This window comes from Sitophilus oryzae, unplaced genomic scaffold (genome assembly GCF_002938485.1).
Source record: "Sitophilus oryzae breed Bouriz unplaced genomic scaffold, Soryzae_2.0 scaffold_806_pilon_pilon, whole genome shotgun sequence".
Taxonomy (NCBI): Eukaryota; Metazoa; Arthropoda; class Insecta; order Coleoptera; family Curculionidae; genus Sitophilus; species Sitophilus oryzae.
This window is the reverse complement of record NW_022147424.1, coordinates 1,360,880-1,378,522: the sequence shown is the minus strand read 5'-3', so window position 1 is coordinate 1,378,522 and position 17,643 is coordinate 1,360,880. Positions and strand designations below refer to the sequence as shown.

Here is a 17,643-nt window from a genome sequence, read left to right as displayed (position 1 = left end):
AGGCGCATTTGGATTGTTCTAATGGCCAGTGGCGTATCGTTTTTTGGAACGAATTTAATTAGTAAAGTAAAAGTAAAGTAATTAGTAAAATTTTTACTCCATACTAATATACTACATTAACACTTTTTCGTTAGATGAGTTTTGTTATAAGGTCTAATATAATAATATAATATATTCCACATATACTTATGTTGAAACGTTAGTAGGTAGCTTTCGAAAATCGCCCCGATATGTTGACTAAATAGTTATTAGACTAAAATCATAAATTTGAAATGATTGTTAATTGGGATTGATTGTATTGAGATTTTTGTGTCAAAAGTCTAACAGAATCTGTTTTATCAACATTTTTTCGAAGAAAAGTTTATGATTAATTTAAAACAATAAAAATACCTCAAATTTATTATTTTAGTCAAGTAACTATCTACTCAACTTGTTTATTTTTTGTCAATAATGACACGTAATCACTATTTTCATTCTAAATATCTTGACAACGGTTGATCGTAGCGATTTTTACCAAGAGACATTTTTTACATAAAGATTCATGAAAATGTAGATTTTTTCACTCCACAGTTTACAGTTCACTCCACAGTTACTTACAGGTACGGACAAAAAGTTATTACTCTTCAAAAAAGTTAAAACACACGTAGGTGGCGCCTTCTACAAGTACCTCTACAAACAACAACTTTTATCCAAATATTGACGTTACTTCATAAATTATTTGGAAAAAATCGAAATAAAAATGAAACGTCGATATTCAATTTAAACTTTCAGTTACTTCTATATAAACACTCAGTTACTTTTGAATAGTTACAGGGTGACTCAGGCTTCAGAAACAGTTCTATATTAGGTTTGTGGTTAGTGACTTTTCTTTCAATTTTTTTTTAGAATATGGAGGCAATGGTAAAGCACGTTTTAGACATTTTTGTAATCATAGGTGGCCGGAACATATTTTCAAACTAAAGTTGTAGATTTGCCATTAAATTTCCATTCCAGAAATACCTAGGGTTGTCACCTGTCCTTTTTGAAAAGGACAGTCCTTTTTGGAATAACTTGTCCTTTTGACTTTTTTTTGACTTAAAAGTCATTTTTATTTACGTATTTTCCTGAGAGAAGAAGAGCACTTAGAACTTCCCGTTTAATCTCTGAGAAAATTACCTACAGCAAACAGAAATATTCTTTTCGTCCAAATTTAATTAGAGATGTTATAAAACTTATAAATAAATTTTTCTTGTTTAGAATAGGCAACATTATTTAGAATTTCCCGTTTAATCTCAAATGATAGTTTAGGTTTTAGTTTTACCTTTTTTGATCTTAAAAAGAACTTTTCAAAATTAGTAATTAGTAACGATTTAGTTAGTTCGCAATCGATAGCTTCCTGTGAAGTACTGTGTAATAGTTGTTTAATCTTGTATTATTAATAACTTCCTATACCTAAAATCAATATTTATTTTAATCCTTTTAGTCTCTCAATAGAGGGCATTTATCATTAAAAGTATCAAATTTGTGTGCTACAGTATGGGATTTCTGTCGCATAATAATGAATATTACGTTTATTTACAAATCCATTTCTTAGGTAGCTTAATCAGACAATCAAATTTTAGTTAAACGTCCCAATCTTCATGAACTGTATTAAGCATATGTATTGCGGTTTGAATCACCCTGTATGTTGACAAAAATATTTTGAAAATGTGCGTCACAATGGCCCCGATCTTATGTAAAGATTGAAATAAAAATCACAAACCAAAAACGTAATAGGTAAAAAGCTTTTTTGGAGGCCTGGGTCACTCTGTATATAGGTATGTATAAAACTAGTAGCCTAAGAATTATTTATAGTTCGTCCCCATGATACAAAGAATACAAGGTATGATATTGCGCAGGTTGGTCACTACGTCACAGGTGATAAACGGCACCATTGGTCGGCAAGCTCCGCGCGCCAATTTCAAATTGTCAAACAGATGACACAATAAATGCGAAAATATATATATATAAAAATATATATTTTAGGTCTTTTTTTATTAGTGGCAATTGAACAATATGGATATTTTTTTGTATGGCGTATGACGTCAGAGGTGGTATGCGCAAACAACGAAATTAGAGCCGCTATCGATCATACCTTGTTTTCTTTGTACCATGGTTCGTCCCATTCTAAAAAAAGGTAAACACAACGTGCAAATAACTCTAGGAAGAGGTATTTGTATTGTACGGTGGTAAAAACTTGTCTAAACAAGACCGAAGGGGCAGATACAAGATATAATTAAGCAATAAAATGTAAAAAGGGTCGGGTAAACACCTTGGTTTATTTGTTGAGCAAAATTCCTTTAGAATATCGTATATAATGACCAAAATATGACGCAATTTAAAAAAAATGTCACTTTCTGGCATATAATAAAGTTTCAAATGCAACGTTTATATTCAAATTTGTTATGATATACAACAGTTAGGTAGTAATTGAGACGAATTATAATTCAATTACCGGCTACTACGTTCTTGTTTTAATAGATCAAAATTCAACAAATATAATTAGAAATTATTTTAATTTTGAGAGGCTCCCTTATTGCACGCCTATGTACGATTACGGCGGAAACAATACCTACCTGTGAAAAGACAAATTCGGGTAATTTGAGCTTATTTTTCCACACATTTGACACTGTCCTACCATATTGAAAATTCGCAGATTCAAAAGTACGTTAAACAAAAACAAAAACTACTGAGAACCACTGAAAAGTTCACTTCGGCCTTGATTCCGACTTCAAACACACCGTAAGCTAAACGTAGTACCACAGAATATACACCATACAGAAGCGACAAAGAGCTTTGAATAGCATTGGTCAAATGGGAACTAATTGCGTGACGTCACGTTTGACATCCGTGCGCCTTGAACAGATTGAAGAAAATTGTTAGATTTTAATAAAAAATGATGAAAGGCGGGTTTATTTAATTTTTAAAAACTAGAGGGATTTAAATCAGTATTTTTATTTAGAATTAAAAATAAATAAATAATTATGAAATATATTTTTTAGTCTTTTATGCATAATATCTAGAAATAATTATACCTGCGGTCGTGAATTTTTTTTTGGTGTATAATTCTTTGACGTCACGTTTGACAGTTAACCAGCACTGCCCCCTCCTAAAAATTTTGAAGCAAATCTCTTTGTCGCTTCTGTATGGTGTATATTTTGTGGTAGTACGCTATAACGGACCAAGGGCCGTCGCGAAGGGTGGTGGGACGGACGGCTCATTTCATTCTGGAAGAGTAGCAGCGTCGTTGCCAATAGTTCTAGACGTTTCAGCACATTAAACAGTAAACATGCCCGGTATACCACATGCCCTTTAATAGTAATCCTCTGGTTAATAACATATTATTACGCATGCTTCTTTAAAGATAAACTATTAATTTAATTAAGAAATTGAGATTTATTGATATCCGGTGAAGGTTTTAAAGTCACCTTTTCTGCAAATCAAACTAAATAGATAGGCGCAAATTTGAGATGTGGCAATATCGCCTTCTCTATCTCAGTTGGTTTTTACAGTACGTAGTCAACCTCCGGTTGTTTGATCGGGTTAAAATGCACAATGTGATATCTGTTCTTACTAAATCTATGATTACAACAGAAGAACAAAATAATATGCTTTAGTTAAGACTAGTTAAATAATGAGGAAACGTTTACTTTACCTTTAATAACCATTCTTTGTCACAAAACTTACAAGCCAAACAAACATCAATGCGTCTCGAAAGATAGTCTAGAAGCTATTACTTAACATCTATTATCGCTGTTATTTGTCTGATTTCCCTCTCCCTAGTTTGCGAATAATATTTAAAAAATCAATAATTTTATTTATGTATAACAGAGTGGCTTCTTGTAAAGCTGATGCGCATTAGTATTCGATTGCAAACGAAGTTAGGAGGAAATACGAAGAACAGTTCAGGAGAAAGTCTCAGAGCGTGGGTGATTAGTGTTTTTATAATTTAAGGGTCAGTATATTATATTAATTATGTTTATATGTAGTTTCTGTAAATATAAAGTTTACAGAATTTTTTAATTATGATAATTATTTGCATTTTAATTTTAGCGATTTTTTTTATGTAAACATAATTGTTCGAAGATCTCTCTATCTCAACATATCTCAAGTATTATTTATTCTTTCAGACTGTGTTTCGGAGGACAAATTTAATAGAGGACTGGAGTCGAGGACTCTATACATCCATAGTCTCTAAGTTGGTAAGTTGACTGTTAGATACCTTTTTTTTGCATGTTTTTTTTATTTTGTATCTAATGGCGATTTTCTTCCTATTTTGGTTCAAAATTCCAGTAACGTTTTTCTAGACAGCAAGAGATGGCAATAAGTATCTTACATACATAAGTTCTGTTTTGTGTAGTGATGGGCAAAACTGTTATTTTTAGATAACAGTTGAAACTGTTATAGTTATTTATAAAAAACAGCTTAAAATAACAGCTTAAAAATAACAGGTTTCTTTATTTTACTGCTAAATATCTGAAAGAGTATGAGATGGTCACCGCCAGGCGTATTAACGCAGTTGCAAGTTGCAACAATGACGTGCTCGGTGGTAGTATTTCCAGGGTGTCAAAACATTTCTAAATATCGATTGTTATCTAAAATACCTCTCTAAAAACGTTCGTTGTTCACAAATAAGCGCTGTTTACAAATTGCGATATAAAAAAAGCCAAAATTCCGCCACTCGTCTATACCTACACATTGCGATCTACCTACGCCCTGCCCCTCGATCCGCGTAGATCCTGAATTGCGTAGCAATGTACAGGGTGCATATCACTCGACGGGCGAGAAGCTCTTAGTTATGATTTTACCATTTGCGGTAAAAAAATAGCAATATAAGAAAATGTGTAGTATATTCTTCATAAGTAAACCAATTACACACTAGAGTTCGAATTAATTTTACACTTAAACTAGCGTGTACCCGCGACTTTGTTCGCGTCGAATTAATAATTTCAAATGGTGATGATAAAGCAAAACAAGAATTTCCATTAACATACAAACTGGATAAAATTTTCTCACATTTGCCAAAAAGAAGCTTTCTAACGTCAAGCAGTTTAAGCAGAATAGTGGTTAATCAATTACTCAACTTTTTGGAACACCCTGTATGATTTTTTAAAAAAATTCAAAATATGTAAAAAAAAACAAAATAAATTATACGTGTTTTAAGAGTTTTTCCGAAAAACTCACCGGTTTTTAAATAAAAAATATTCTAATATTTGAGAGTAGTCTCACCCCCTTAGAATTCGAGTTTCGAAAAATCCCTTCTTATCGAACCTCTACACACTAAAGTCAATCCGTTTTCCAAAAATCAGATTTTTACGTCAAGGGCTTTAAGCAGGATCGTGATTAATCAATGACCAGATTTTTCAAAACACCCTGTATACATTTTTAAAAAATCTTAAAATATTATTCTGAAAATTTTTCAGAATAAATAAATACCTAAATATTGAAACTTAATAAGTAAGTACTGAAACATACAGCGCCGTAATATCTCGACCTCCGTCCGTTATGCTCGTAACAGGTTGAAACAGAATGTATCTAAAACAACTGATGGGCGTTATTCCCCAACCTGTTTCGAACCTCCATCGACAATCGACCGATGCAGCAGCGTTCCTTTCCCACTCCGATTATCTCGACCGCCGCCCTGTTATGCTCGTAACAGGTTGAAAAACAACATATCTAAAATGACTGCTTCTCCAACCCGTTGCGAGCCTCCAACGACAATCGACCGATGCAGCAGCGTTCCTTTCCCACACCTGTTATCTCCACCGCCAGCCGTTATGCCCGCAATTGTTTCAAAAAACCTGCTTCTTTTATATCCTATTATTTTTAAGCTGTTGTAAATACGACCATCGACGGTATCGACCGAAGCAGCTACGTTCGCCGTAGCGCTTTCCCCACTCCGTTGTCCGTTGTCTCGCCGCCTGTATCGATGGTTGACGAAATAACATGTTTTCCATTCATACTAGTTGTTTTTTGGAATTGCTTCGAGCAGTATAGAATTTCGTGGTGATGCAGAGCGCCGACTTCGTTTTTCGTTTCACGAGCGGCCGATCTCTCGTGTCGTTATTTTATATCTGTTATTTTTTAGAAGTAGTAACGGTTGCGTTATGTTATTTATAAATAATTGTTATAAAATAACAGATAGTTAAATAACAACCCATCACTAGTTTTGTGACTTTTGATTAACCTTTATAATAAGTATTATAATTATAAACACGTGTTTTATTAATATTCGCTTTGTGAATTTTCTGTAAATTCGCTTTGAGAATTTACAAAAGTAATTATAAATTCACTACAAAAAAATGTTTAAATTTGTTGTTACTCTATGGTAATAATGCAAGGAAGTTGGCGATTTTAAAAGATAAATTTACAGTGAATAAGTAAGTTTACTATAAGATACACATTTTTTACATAAATTTACAAAGAATATTGGTGAATACAAAGATATATTATATACAGCGATTTTACAAACGAGATGTAAAATTAAAGAAGGGATGATTAATTTACTACAATAATCTGTGGCAAGAAATAACCATCAATATTGTTATTAAATTCACAAATTAATTTTTTCTGTGTTACGTAACTAAAAGTTTATTTGGTGTGAACTATAGATACCTTATAATGTAATAAACTAAAAAAAATAATTATAGATATATAAAATATCTTTAAAATATTATAAATACCGTTTTACAGGACCTTTAATCAAACTGCTGGTTGAAAGAAGGAGCTCTAAATAATAACTTCTCGAGTATCTCTTTAGAACTAAATATATCAACGTCGAAAGTTAATTAGGTAAGATCAAATAACTTCAAATAGAGCTTCTTTAACAAATCGCGTTTTAAAGCATTTTGGAACATCTGTCGCACACAAACCAGATTCGTTACTTACAGATATCCGTTCAGTATCCAGAAAATAAACACAGAAACACTATCTCTTATCTTTTGATTCTATTTATATATTTATTTACAACCACATATGTAATACTGACATTATTGACTTTTAAAAAATTTGAAAATGTCAAATTATCTACATTTCTTCCCTCTTATCCCCTATTTCCCTCTCACATTTCCCTCAATCGGTATAAAAATATTCTTGTAATATCTTTATTAAATATTTATCTAACATCAACAAAAATTAACAAGAAGATTAACAATAATAATTGAAGTTTTTAATACATTTATTTGTTGAAAAGTTTTGACTGGTAAAAATGCTAGACTTCTTTAGCTTAAAACCTACATTCTGGCGTTTTAAAAAAGCGACGAGTTTTGTGATATTTTGATATGTCAGTCTTTTCCCTTAATTCTAGCATTGTCCGTATCATGCTGTACGTAGCCCAAAGAGTAGATGGCTTTTTCTATCTTTCGGTGGCGTCCCACAGGGCTCGGTGCTGGGGCCAACTCTGTGGAACATAATATGTTCCACAAACCAGTGTATCATCCACAGTCTGTATTAGGTCGAGGTCGTTTATTTTTTTGTTTCTTTTAGTTTTTTTTGCTATTATCACAGCAAGATCATCGGCGTAACAGATCAACTCTGTCCCACCTGGTACAGTAAGCTCCCCATGACACTGTCGTATAATATTATTATACGACAGTGTCATGGGGAGCTTACTGTACCAGGTGGGACAGAGTTGATCTGTTACGCCGATGATCTTGCTGTGATAATAGCAAAAAAAACTAAAAGAAACAAAAAAATAAACGACCTCGACCTAATACAGACTGTGGATGATACACTAAAGATCATAGCCAGATGGATGCGTGAGCACAGACTCGAAATAGCTGTGGAAAAAACAGAGGCGATTTTACTGAGCCGCAAGAGAAAAGTTGACCATATAAGGTTTAATTTTAAGGATATAATAATAAATCCAGTAAAGCAAGTCAACTATCTTGGATTCCACATAGACCGTGCACTCACGATGGGCCTGCACATCGGAGGTCACACGGAGGTGTGTCTGAAATCACAACGAACTGCTAAAGCGTTGTCCGCAATACTGCCAAACGTTCGTGGCCCAACACCAGCAAAGAGAAGAGTGTTAGCATATGCGTGCCAGAATATTATTATGTATGGAGCACCTGTGTGGAACGAAGCAACCAATATGCACGTAAATAAATAAAAAAGACTTGAAGGTGCACAGAGAGTCATGGCTTTGAGGGTCTGCTCGGCGTATCGGACAACTTCAACTGAGGCAGCCTTGGTGATATCGGGTCTGGTGCCCTTGCATCTTCTCTCAAGAGAAAGAGAACGACTCTTTCTCAAGGGTGAAGTACAAACCAGGGCAAGCAGAGAGATGGAGAGAAACCGCACAGTGCAGCAGTGGCAGGCAGAATGGGAAGTATCACAAAAAGGAAGATGGACATATAAGCTCATCCCAAATATAAATATGTGGATTAAAAGCATGGAGAGGTAAACTTCTATCTTACTCAAATATTGAGTGGCCACGGAAATTTTGGGAGTTACCTGTGTAAAATTGGAAAGAGGGAAGTCGCGGAATGCCGATACTGTGCTGAACCCAATGATACTCCAGAACACACAATGTTTGCTTGTCCAAGATGGGAACAGGAAAGATGTGAGGCACGCATGACGATTGGTGGCAACATCTCCGCAGATACCTTCTTAAAATCGGTAACAGAAAGAAGAGAAAACTTTGAAGCCATCTCAAAACTGGCCCAAAATATACTAGAGGCAAAATACAGCGAAGAGCAGGGGTAATGACAAAAAAGGAACAGTCCGGCGTCTACTTGAGGAGATGCGTCCAGCGGGTCCAGGTAGACATGGCAGGAGCGAGGGGGTGACGTTTAGTGGGTAGTGTCCTCCAGGCAGCTTAAGGAAAGATTGAGTCCCACACTCCGTACGTAAAGGTATTTTACACCTCCAAAAAAAAAAAATTAAAATAAAAGATGGCTTTTTCTGCCTTGCCATGTCGCTAAAATATGCCATCAAGACTGTTTCCGAAGCAACAGAAATGCTAAGAATATTGCTTCTTAGCATTTCTTTCGGCACACCATTTTCGCATACTTTCAATGCTATTTCATATCGCCCCCTACTTTTCTCTGGAAGTAAACTGGCTTCTGCTCTTTTTGCAGCTTCTGTAAGTTCTGGTGGAGTACCAATATTAAAGTAGTCTTCATTATCAGAACTTTCCGACAAAATTCTGGCTTTCTATGTTATATAAATTCGAAAAAGCGAACGAGAAATTCAAAACTGTCACTTAGTTGTTTGTTTTGCTGTTGAAGGTTTAAGGTTTGCGCCATAACAACCACTGGTACCGGTAACTATAGATATGGAAATGCCAAAACAGAAAACGACAAATTTTCGCATATTTATTTTTTTTCAAAATAAAATACTGTCCCTATTTTTTAATTAATGATGTGGTTGTAAATAAAATAGTATACAAACCTCGGAGGAAAGTTTTCATTATTGTCTCGAGATCTGGAGAAAAGTTTTCATTATATATTTTTTTGTCAAACGGAAGATGCCGCGTAAACAAAATTTGCATAGCCCAAAGCCCTCCTCGTTTCTGAGCTATAGGGTCTTTTTAAAAATTTTGCTATTTTGGACACCCCCTGTATCTCTGATATTGTTAAAAGTACCGAGAAGGTCAAAACTGTTTATTGTAGAACATTTTACATATAATACAGTGGCGTAGTATGTTATTCTACGAAAATAATATTTTTAAAGATATGAATTAAAGTTATGGTTTCTTAAATGGAACACCCTGTATATTTATAAATTAAATGATCTGGTTTGCCATAAGCTTCTCAAAAATATATATCATTCTATATTTATTTTTTACTATTTACTGCAACATTTAAAAGTATTTTTTTAAAGATCATATTAGTAGGCCATGATTGATAATAAAAGTAACTAAAGAATTATTAAAAGTATATTAACTAATAAATTCTTTATATATTAAAGAAACTTAACTCTCTACCTCTATTTGTAAATCTTGGAAGCTATCGTACCGAAACTTTTAGATATTCCTTATTCTACACCAGATATTTCCTGTCAGTGGCGCATCTAGAGATTGAGTCTGGGAGGAGTAATGTGAATATTCAAAAAAGTACTAAATTTGAATTAAATTTTTGCTGGAAAGTATTGTAACTGTGGAAAAAATCTACTTGGATTGGTTTGGATATTCTGTTTTAATTTGTATTATTAACTTTTTTGTTACAATTTTATTTTATACCAAATTTTATCTTATTAATTAATTTCTTTCTGGGAGGGGTAATTGTATAGGGCTTGTTTCTCTCTACAATTTCCTGTTTCACAATGTACTGTTTGTGTCCGGGAAGGGATCATAGTTTCATCGTTGTCGATTTTCGAAAGAAATCACTACATGTATATTATTTCGTATATTATTCATTTTATTGATTTTATGGAAAGCACTGTTCATTAAAATGTTGTATCCTATGTTATAGGGCTCATTTCTCTCTACAGTTTCCTGTCTCACAATGTACCGTTTGTGTCCGGGAAGGGATCGTAGTTTCATCGTTGTCGATTTTCGAAAGAAATCAGAACATGAATATTATTTCGTCTATTTTTGATTTTATTGATTTTATGGAAAGAACTGTTCATTAAAATGTTGTATCCTATGTTATAGGGCTTCTTTCTCTCTACAATTTCCTGTTTCACAATGTACCGTTTGTGTCGGGGAAGGGATCATAGTTTCATAGTTGTCGATTTTCGAAAGAAATCAGTACATGTATATTATTTCGTATATTTTTCATTTTATTGATTTTATGGAAAGCACTGTTCATTAAAATGTTGTATCCTATGTTATAGGGCTCGTTTCTCTCTACAATTTCCTGTCTCACAATGTACCGTTTGTGTCCGGGAAGGGATCATAGTTTCATCGTTGTCGGTTTTCGAAAGAAATCACTACATGTATATTATTTCGTATATTATTCATTTTATTGATTTTATGGAAAGCACTGTTCATTAAAATGTTGTATCCTATGTTATAGGGCTTGTTTCTCTCTACAATTTCCTGTCTCACAATGTACCGTTTGTGTCCGGGAAGGCTTCATAGTTTCATAATTGTTGATTTTCGAAAGTAATAATTAAAATAAATTAATTTCTTTCTGGGAGGGGTAATTACCCCCATTACCCCTCCCGTATATGCGCCCCTGTTTCCTGTATTCTACGTAAAAAATTCTACAATATACAAATTTCACCTTCTCGTTACCTTTAACAATAATAATGATACGGGGGGTGTCCCAAATTGCAAAATTTTCAAAAAGGCCCTGTAGCTCAGAAATGAAGAGGGCTATGAAAATTTTGTTTACAGCATCTTTCGTTTGACACAAAATGTGACAGGTTTGTGCAAACCGCATCCTCCTATCCTTACTAATAAAGATGATACCGTATGATTTCAACCAAAATGGAACACCCTGTACAGCGACTTTACAAACGAGTTGTAAAATTAATGAATAGATGGTAAATTTACTACAATAATCTGTGGTAAGTTATTTTTTTAGTGTACTCTTATAAGGCTAGTAAAAAATATTAACTCACCCAGAAACTCTGTTATCCTCACTGTCACTATTCCTCCGTTCCTTTTTCAGCAAACTACCCCCGCCACTAACAACCCTCTCACTTTTTTCGGCATTATCAACGTACACCCCACCGCACGACGCGCCACTGGACACTTCCCTTTTAATCGGTCCTTCAGATTTTCCACGCTTTTCCTCTAGAGCATCCTTATCCACTCTCTCCTGATAGTGCTGATAAAAATGCTGATAGTAGCTCATTCTCGCTAACACGTGACTTAGGAGAAAATTTTGAAGAGACTTAAAAGAAAACCGTCGTCGACTATAAAAATGTAGAATTTTTTTTCGAATGCATTGATTGATTAATCTGAGATACTTTGACTGTTACTTGGTCTGTCTGTTGAGGATTGACGGTTCACTACGGTGCGTTGGATCGGGATATGCGAGTCTGGATTTGTGAACGAAGTGTGTGTATCCCGATGTTGTTTTCGTGCGTGTCTAAGGCGATCTTGAGTGGGATACAGGGGCGGAGTTACGTAGGTTATGGTTTATTTTCATACGCTAAGCTGTCTTCGTGTATCTGTCGGGAGAGTGTCGAGTGTGGTTCTTGGAATTCTAGGATTTTGCGAGGAACGGTACGCATCTTGAGACTGTCGCTTGGCGTAAAAAATCTACAAGGAAGCTTTTAATCTCGGTTTTGATTGAATTTAAGCTATTTTTACTAGTAGTGGGAACTATCGAATGAATACTATCGAAACATTCGATAGTTGCAATTCATTCGAATAATTCGATAGCTAGTAAAAAAACATCCGTCGAAAACTATTCGAATAAAAATTATCGAATAGATGCGTCATTTGCCTTGAAATATTGTATTCTAGTAATTCGGCAGCAAAAACCATTCATATATAAAATTCATTCATTTATTCGTCAGGATCGATTTTAATGAAATATAAACTGGATTTTAGTTGTCGTCCGGCGACGTAGGTTTCTTTCCTAGAAAATGCTATGAAAGAAGCCATCTTTGATTTTTTGCGGAGTCAAATATAGATAAGGACACATTATTTTTTTTATTGAGGTGCTAGTATTTACACAGAAAATACATTATGAAGGGCGCTGTTGCCATATATTCGTATTAGTTGGTATAAGCAAAGAATATTATTCTTTAGCATTAGTTAGTTAGGGATAGTATGTCTATATGTTTTGCATTTTTTTATTAATATTCTGTTGTTACACTGCAATAATACTTTTTATTTTGGATGTAGGAAAATGATTTTTAATGTTTTTAAGCAAAGACTGGTTTAATAAATAATAATAACAGTAATAATTTGTTATACCTATTAACAACAAAATTTAAAATCATTTAATAATATAAACATTTTTTTTTAAGTAGTAGCAAAATATAAACAACAAATAGAAGTCAAAAGTATTTATATTAGATCCTATTTAAAAATAATATAGTCTCTAAATGGCAACGTTGGTTTATTAAATAATAATAATTACAGAACTAATTTGTTATATTAACAACAAATTTTAAAGTCATGACATATAAACATTTATTAATTTTCTAAGCATGCAGTGTAATGGAAGGAAAATATAAATAAAAAATTAGAAATCAAAATTATTCATATTACTTTTTATTACTTTATATTACTATTTAAAAATAATATTTACTTTTACTGGCATTTACTTTAAAAAATAAATGAAATATTTCTTCGCAAAAAACTACATGTATGAGAATTAGCATAAACAAAATACAAACATTGTTAACTTTTTTTTAAATTGGCACGTGTAAAACTTTCAATTTAATTTTTTCAATTTTATTTCGAAAATTTTTTCCAAAATTTGAGTTCGATAACCACATTTACGTAACCACATTACTTAAATATGATTATTAAGTTCAACTAATTCATATTATTAAAACATCTAAAATACAAATATGTATTTTTAAAATTAATTGTAAGTTGATCTCATCTCTCTTAAAAATTGCTACTTCTCAAAATTTCCCATTAAAAAATGCAATCTAACCTAACCATAATATACCATATAAAATTAAATAATTGAAAGATCGGGCTATGGAAAATCACACAAATTTTCGGCAAAAATTTTGACCAATTCGCACACAATCGTCAATTAAAAAAACTACTATTTTAGTATTTTAAATATTTTAATAAACGCAAAAATAGCATAGTATTTACAAGGCGAAGTTATAAAAATTTGGAAGAACTAATAATGCACTGACGCACACAAAAATCAAACGAATACTAATTTCATTTATCAAAAGCATTCGATAGTCGTGGCTCGTGGCGCAACGATAACCATTTAGTCGCACGGCGAGGTTGTCACATATGCTTTAGTATACAAATGAATGAATGATTTTATTCGAATAAAACCATTCGATAGTTGAAATCATTCATTCAGTAACCATTCGATAGTCTAATTCATTCGATAGTTCCCATCGCTAATTTTTACACTGAGATGCAAAAAAAAACCGAAGTGTTAATTTTTTTTATTTTTAGCCCTATTTTCATTATTTTTTTAGCAAACTGTATACAGGGTGGTCCGAACTGTATTCCGGAAACTTCGGCAGCATATTCTGCAGATTAAAATAAGTAAAAAAGTCCGCATAAATGTATGTCCTAAAATGCTTAGTTTCGGAGATACAGGGTCTAGAAGTTTTATTTTTATTTCGAGATTTTTTCCAAATAATTTAAGAAGTAACGTCAATATTTGGATGAAAATTGGCGTCTGGGAGTTTTTTGACATGAGAAATTTGATTTTCATGTCAATATGACTCCTACTTGTAGAGGGCGCCACCTACATACACTTTAACTCGTTTGAAGAGTAATAACTTTTCGTCTATACCTGTATAAAACTACTGAGTAAAAAAATAGACATTTACAACTTTTTTTACATAAAAAAGGTCTCTTGGTAAAAATCGCTACGTGTAACGGTTCTCGAGATATTTGAAATTGAAATTATCAATACCTGTCATCATTGACAAATTTAAACATGTTGACTAAATGGTTATTAGACTGAAATCTTAAATTTGAAATGTTTTTGTGCCAAAAGTTCAACAGAAACTGTTTAATCATCATTTTTCCACAGAAAAAATTCAACTCGGCAACTGGAATTCGTAAACAGACGCGTTTTAGCTTACATCGTGTTTAAATTGCTTTGGATAGGTTTGTTGGTTCATTTTTGGGTTTATTTTCGTCTTTTCTTGGTACTTTACTGATGTCTAAATTACAGTATCTACCAGTTTAAGTTCATACCTACACAAGAAAAGGGTTTAGATTGTAAAGCAGGAACATGTTTTCATGTAAATGACTTCAGTTATTCGAAAGTCGGAAAAAATACATTTTTATGATTTTGTGTCTGGAGAGGCTTCTATACAGGGTGATTCTTAACTACGCATAAACTTGAGAAATTATTGCTCATGACAAATAATGACTAATAATGAAAAAAAATGTTAGTAAAGTATTTTTAGATTCTGAAATAATTTGAGTTTTTTTTTTCACAAAAATTTATCAACTTTATTAGTGCACATTCAATTTAATTGAATTGACGTATTTTGTTTTTATTTCAAACAGTTTGTTATCTCCGTAAATAAAAATATTTTACTAACTTTTACTACTTTATTTGTCATTTCTCAACTTTATGCGTATAGACAATAGATTAAGAATCACCCTGTATATTGGATGTTTTGTTGTTTTTTATAAATGATTTCAAGTAAAAAAAAACTTCACCCGGTATCGCTTATACATAGATTAGTGTACAAGTTCCTTTACCAACTCTAATAAAAACATAGTAAATATCACCGGTCACTTTATTTTTGGATTTAGTACAAAATTAATCTCCGCTTTGCTAATGACAATTAAAATTAAAACATACGAACGCCTCTAGAAATAAATGGCTCTAGCCATAAAGTAAATTAACGTTTCGCGACAGCGCATTTACCATAAAACCGTACGTTTCTCTCAAAATATATCTCGCCTCTCGCCTAATAACGTGACGTACACGTTTTATAAATGCCTATCGATATTTTTGTGGGCAGGCTGCCCATCGCCTGACGACACGCCTAAATAGGCGGAGCCTGGATTAGTTAGTTAAGTCGACAATGCGCGTCCCGATCGACTTCAGCTGATTGAGCGTTGTATTCGGGGACTTCTTCCATATACATATAACTAAATATACTCAGGGTTCCCTATTTAACCCCGTGTGCTGTTTCCGTGCCGTAAGAAAAAGACAACATAACTCAGCTCCATTTAGAATTTTAGAATTTAGAATGAGTGGGAGGGGGGTTAATCACTTCGACCTTACAGATCCATTGTGTCCCCCTTTCTTGAATCATAACTCATCATACAGTCCCAGGGCTTTGACAAAAGCCAGTATCTGGGACGGTTTTATAGAGGGTAGTTCTCCATCTCCAATATCAGTCGTACCAAAATTCATGGCACGAATGGTTGTCATCTCGGCGCACTCAGTGATGAGGTGTACTGGTGTTTCCCCATCTTCCCCACAGAATCTGCATTCGCCGTTTCTTCTTAGTTTCAATCTACTGAGGTGTTCGTTGAGGAGACAGTGTCCTGTTAAAAACCCCGTGACAATCCGAAGATTGTTCTTACTCAGACCCAGGAAGATCTGTGATTTTTCTTCATCATAAGCCCTCAGAAACTTCTTCGAGTGTCTTAGACCATTGGAAAATTTCCATTCCAGGTTGCGGATGGAATCTTCCAAGTTCTTGAGTTCCGCCTTGAGTTGGTTACCACTTGGAAAGCAGAACGGTTCTGGTTCAGTTAGTGGAGTGTTCGCTGCTTTCCTAGCTAGATTATTTGCTTTTTCATTGCCTTCTATCCCTTGGTGAGCAGGCACCCAGTGTAGGAGGACTTTGTTTTCTTTGCCTAATTTATTCAGCTTCTCTATGCATTCTTTGACCAATTTCGAATTGATTGATACTGAGTTGATCGCCTTTAACGCTGCTTGACTATCGACAAGATGGCTATTTCTTGTTTCCGATAGTTCCTATCTAAGATAAGTTGTACGCATCTCTCGATAGCGTAGATTTCTGCCTGTTGGATACTAGGGTAAGTGCCCATTGGTTCGGAGTAATTAGCTCTCGGCCCAAACACTCCGATCCCTGTTCCCGTATTGGTTTTGGAAGCATCAGTATACCAAGTTATGGTATGGTCTTTTAACTGCTGGGCAAGCGTTTCGCTCTTCCAATCCTTCTTATTGTTCAATACTACATTGACATGTTTGTCAAAGTTGTACGTTCTTGGCATATCGTCCACTGGGAGTTGCAGGAGTGGTATAACTCAGCTCCATATATTAATGCTGCATAAGTCTATTTTACCTGGATATTGATTGAACTGCGATTGCGCCAAACTCCGATTGATTGTTGTTTTAGTTCTGTTTGAATTACTTTTTCTTTATGCGCGTAAAAGAGTGAGTTTGTTTAGTTTATTGTTTCCAACTATTTTTTGATATTTTTCCAACTCCCATGATAATGCTTATACCGTGCTGGCAACTGTTACTTTTGGGTCGGCATTTACATGTGTGGAAGTAAATCGCATAGGAATCTTATTAAGTAGGAGTGAGAGAAATGAAACCCCGACCGACGCGACGCGACGCGCGACGGTGTGCTGTTGCGGCGTTGCCGATACGCCTTTCCCTATCAAGTAAAGTAAAATCACGATCGCAAACCGCTTATTTTTAAAAGACTTTTTTTTCAAGAGATAACTAGATAAAATCATTAGACGTGTTTCTGAGCATCTGAAATGGAATTATAAGGATATCGTTAGGGTGTCATTTTTTTTATAACGAGAAAACGTCAGTAATCGCGATAATTTAAAAATTCAACTTTTTAACACATAACAGGCCATAACTCAAGAACCACTTTAGATATTGAAACTTTTTTTTATTTTCAAGATCGGATATTTTACAATATGTTTACATAAGAAAAATTCGATAAGATTGATTTTTCCATTCAAAAATTGTAAACAATCCATCTATTTACTTTTAGAGCATAGCAATCGTGTAATTTTTTTATTTATTTATTTATTTATTTATTTATTTATTAGAGAAAATCTTACAAACACACAGTATATGGTAATTACATGTAAGAGAGGGTAAACAA

General features: G+C 33.7%; 1 protein-coding gene across 1 annotated transcript in view; it reads right to left on the bottom strand.

Annotated features, from left to right (window-relative positions):
* Positions 1–11,997, bottom strand: part of LOC115888685 (transcription factor SUM-1) — a 50,816-nt gene extending 38,819 nt beyond the window's left edge. Inside the window, exon 1 of the mRNA XM_030908463.1 lies at positions 11,533–11,997. Coding sequence (XP_030764323.1) covers positions 11,533–11,768 — 236 coding nt within the window. The 5' untranslated portion in view covers positions 11,769–11,997. The remainder of the gene's footprint in view (positions 1–11,532) is intronic.
* Between the last annotated feature and the right edge of the window lie 5,646 nt (positions 11,998–17,643).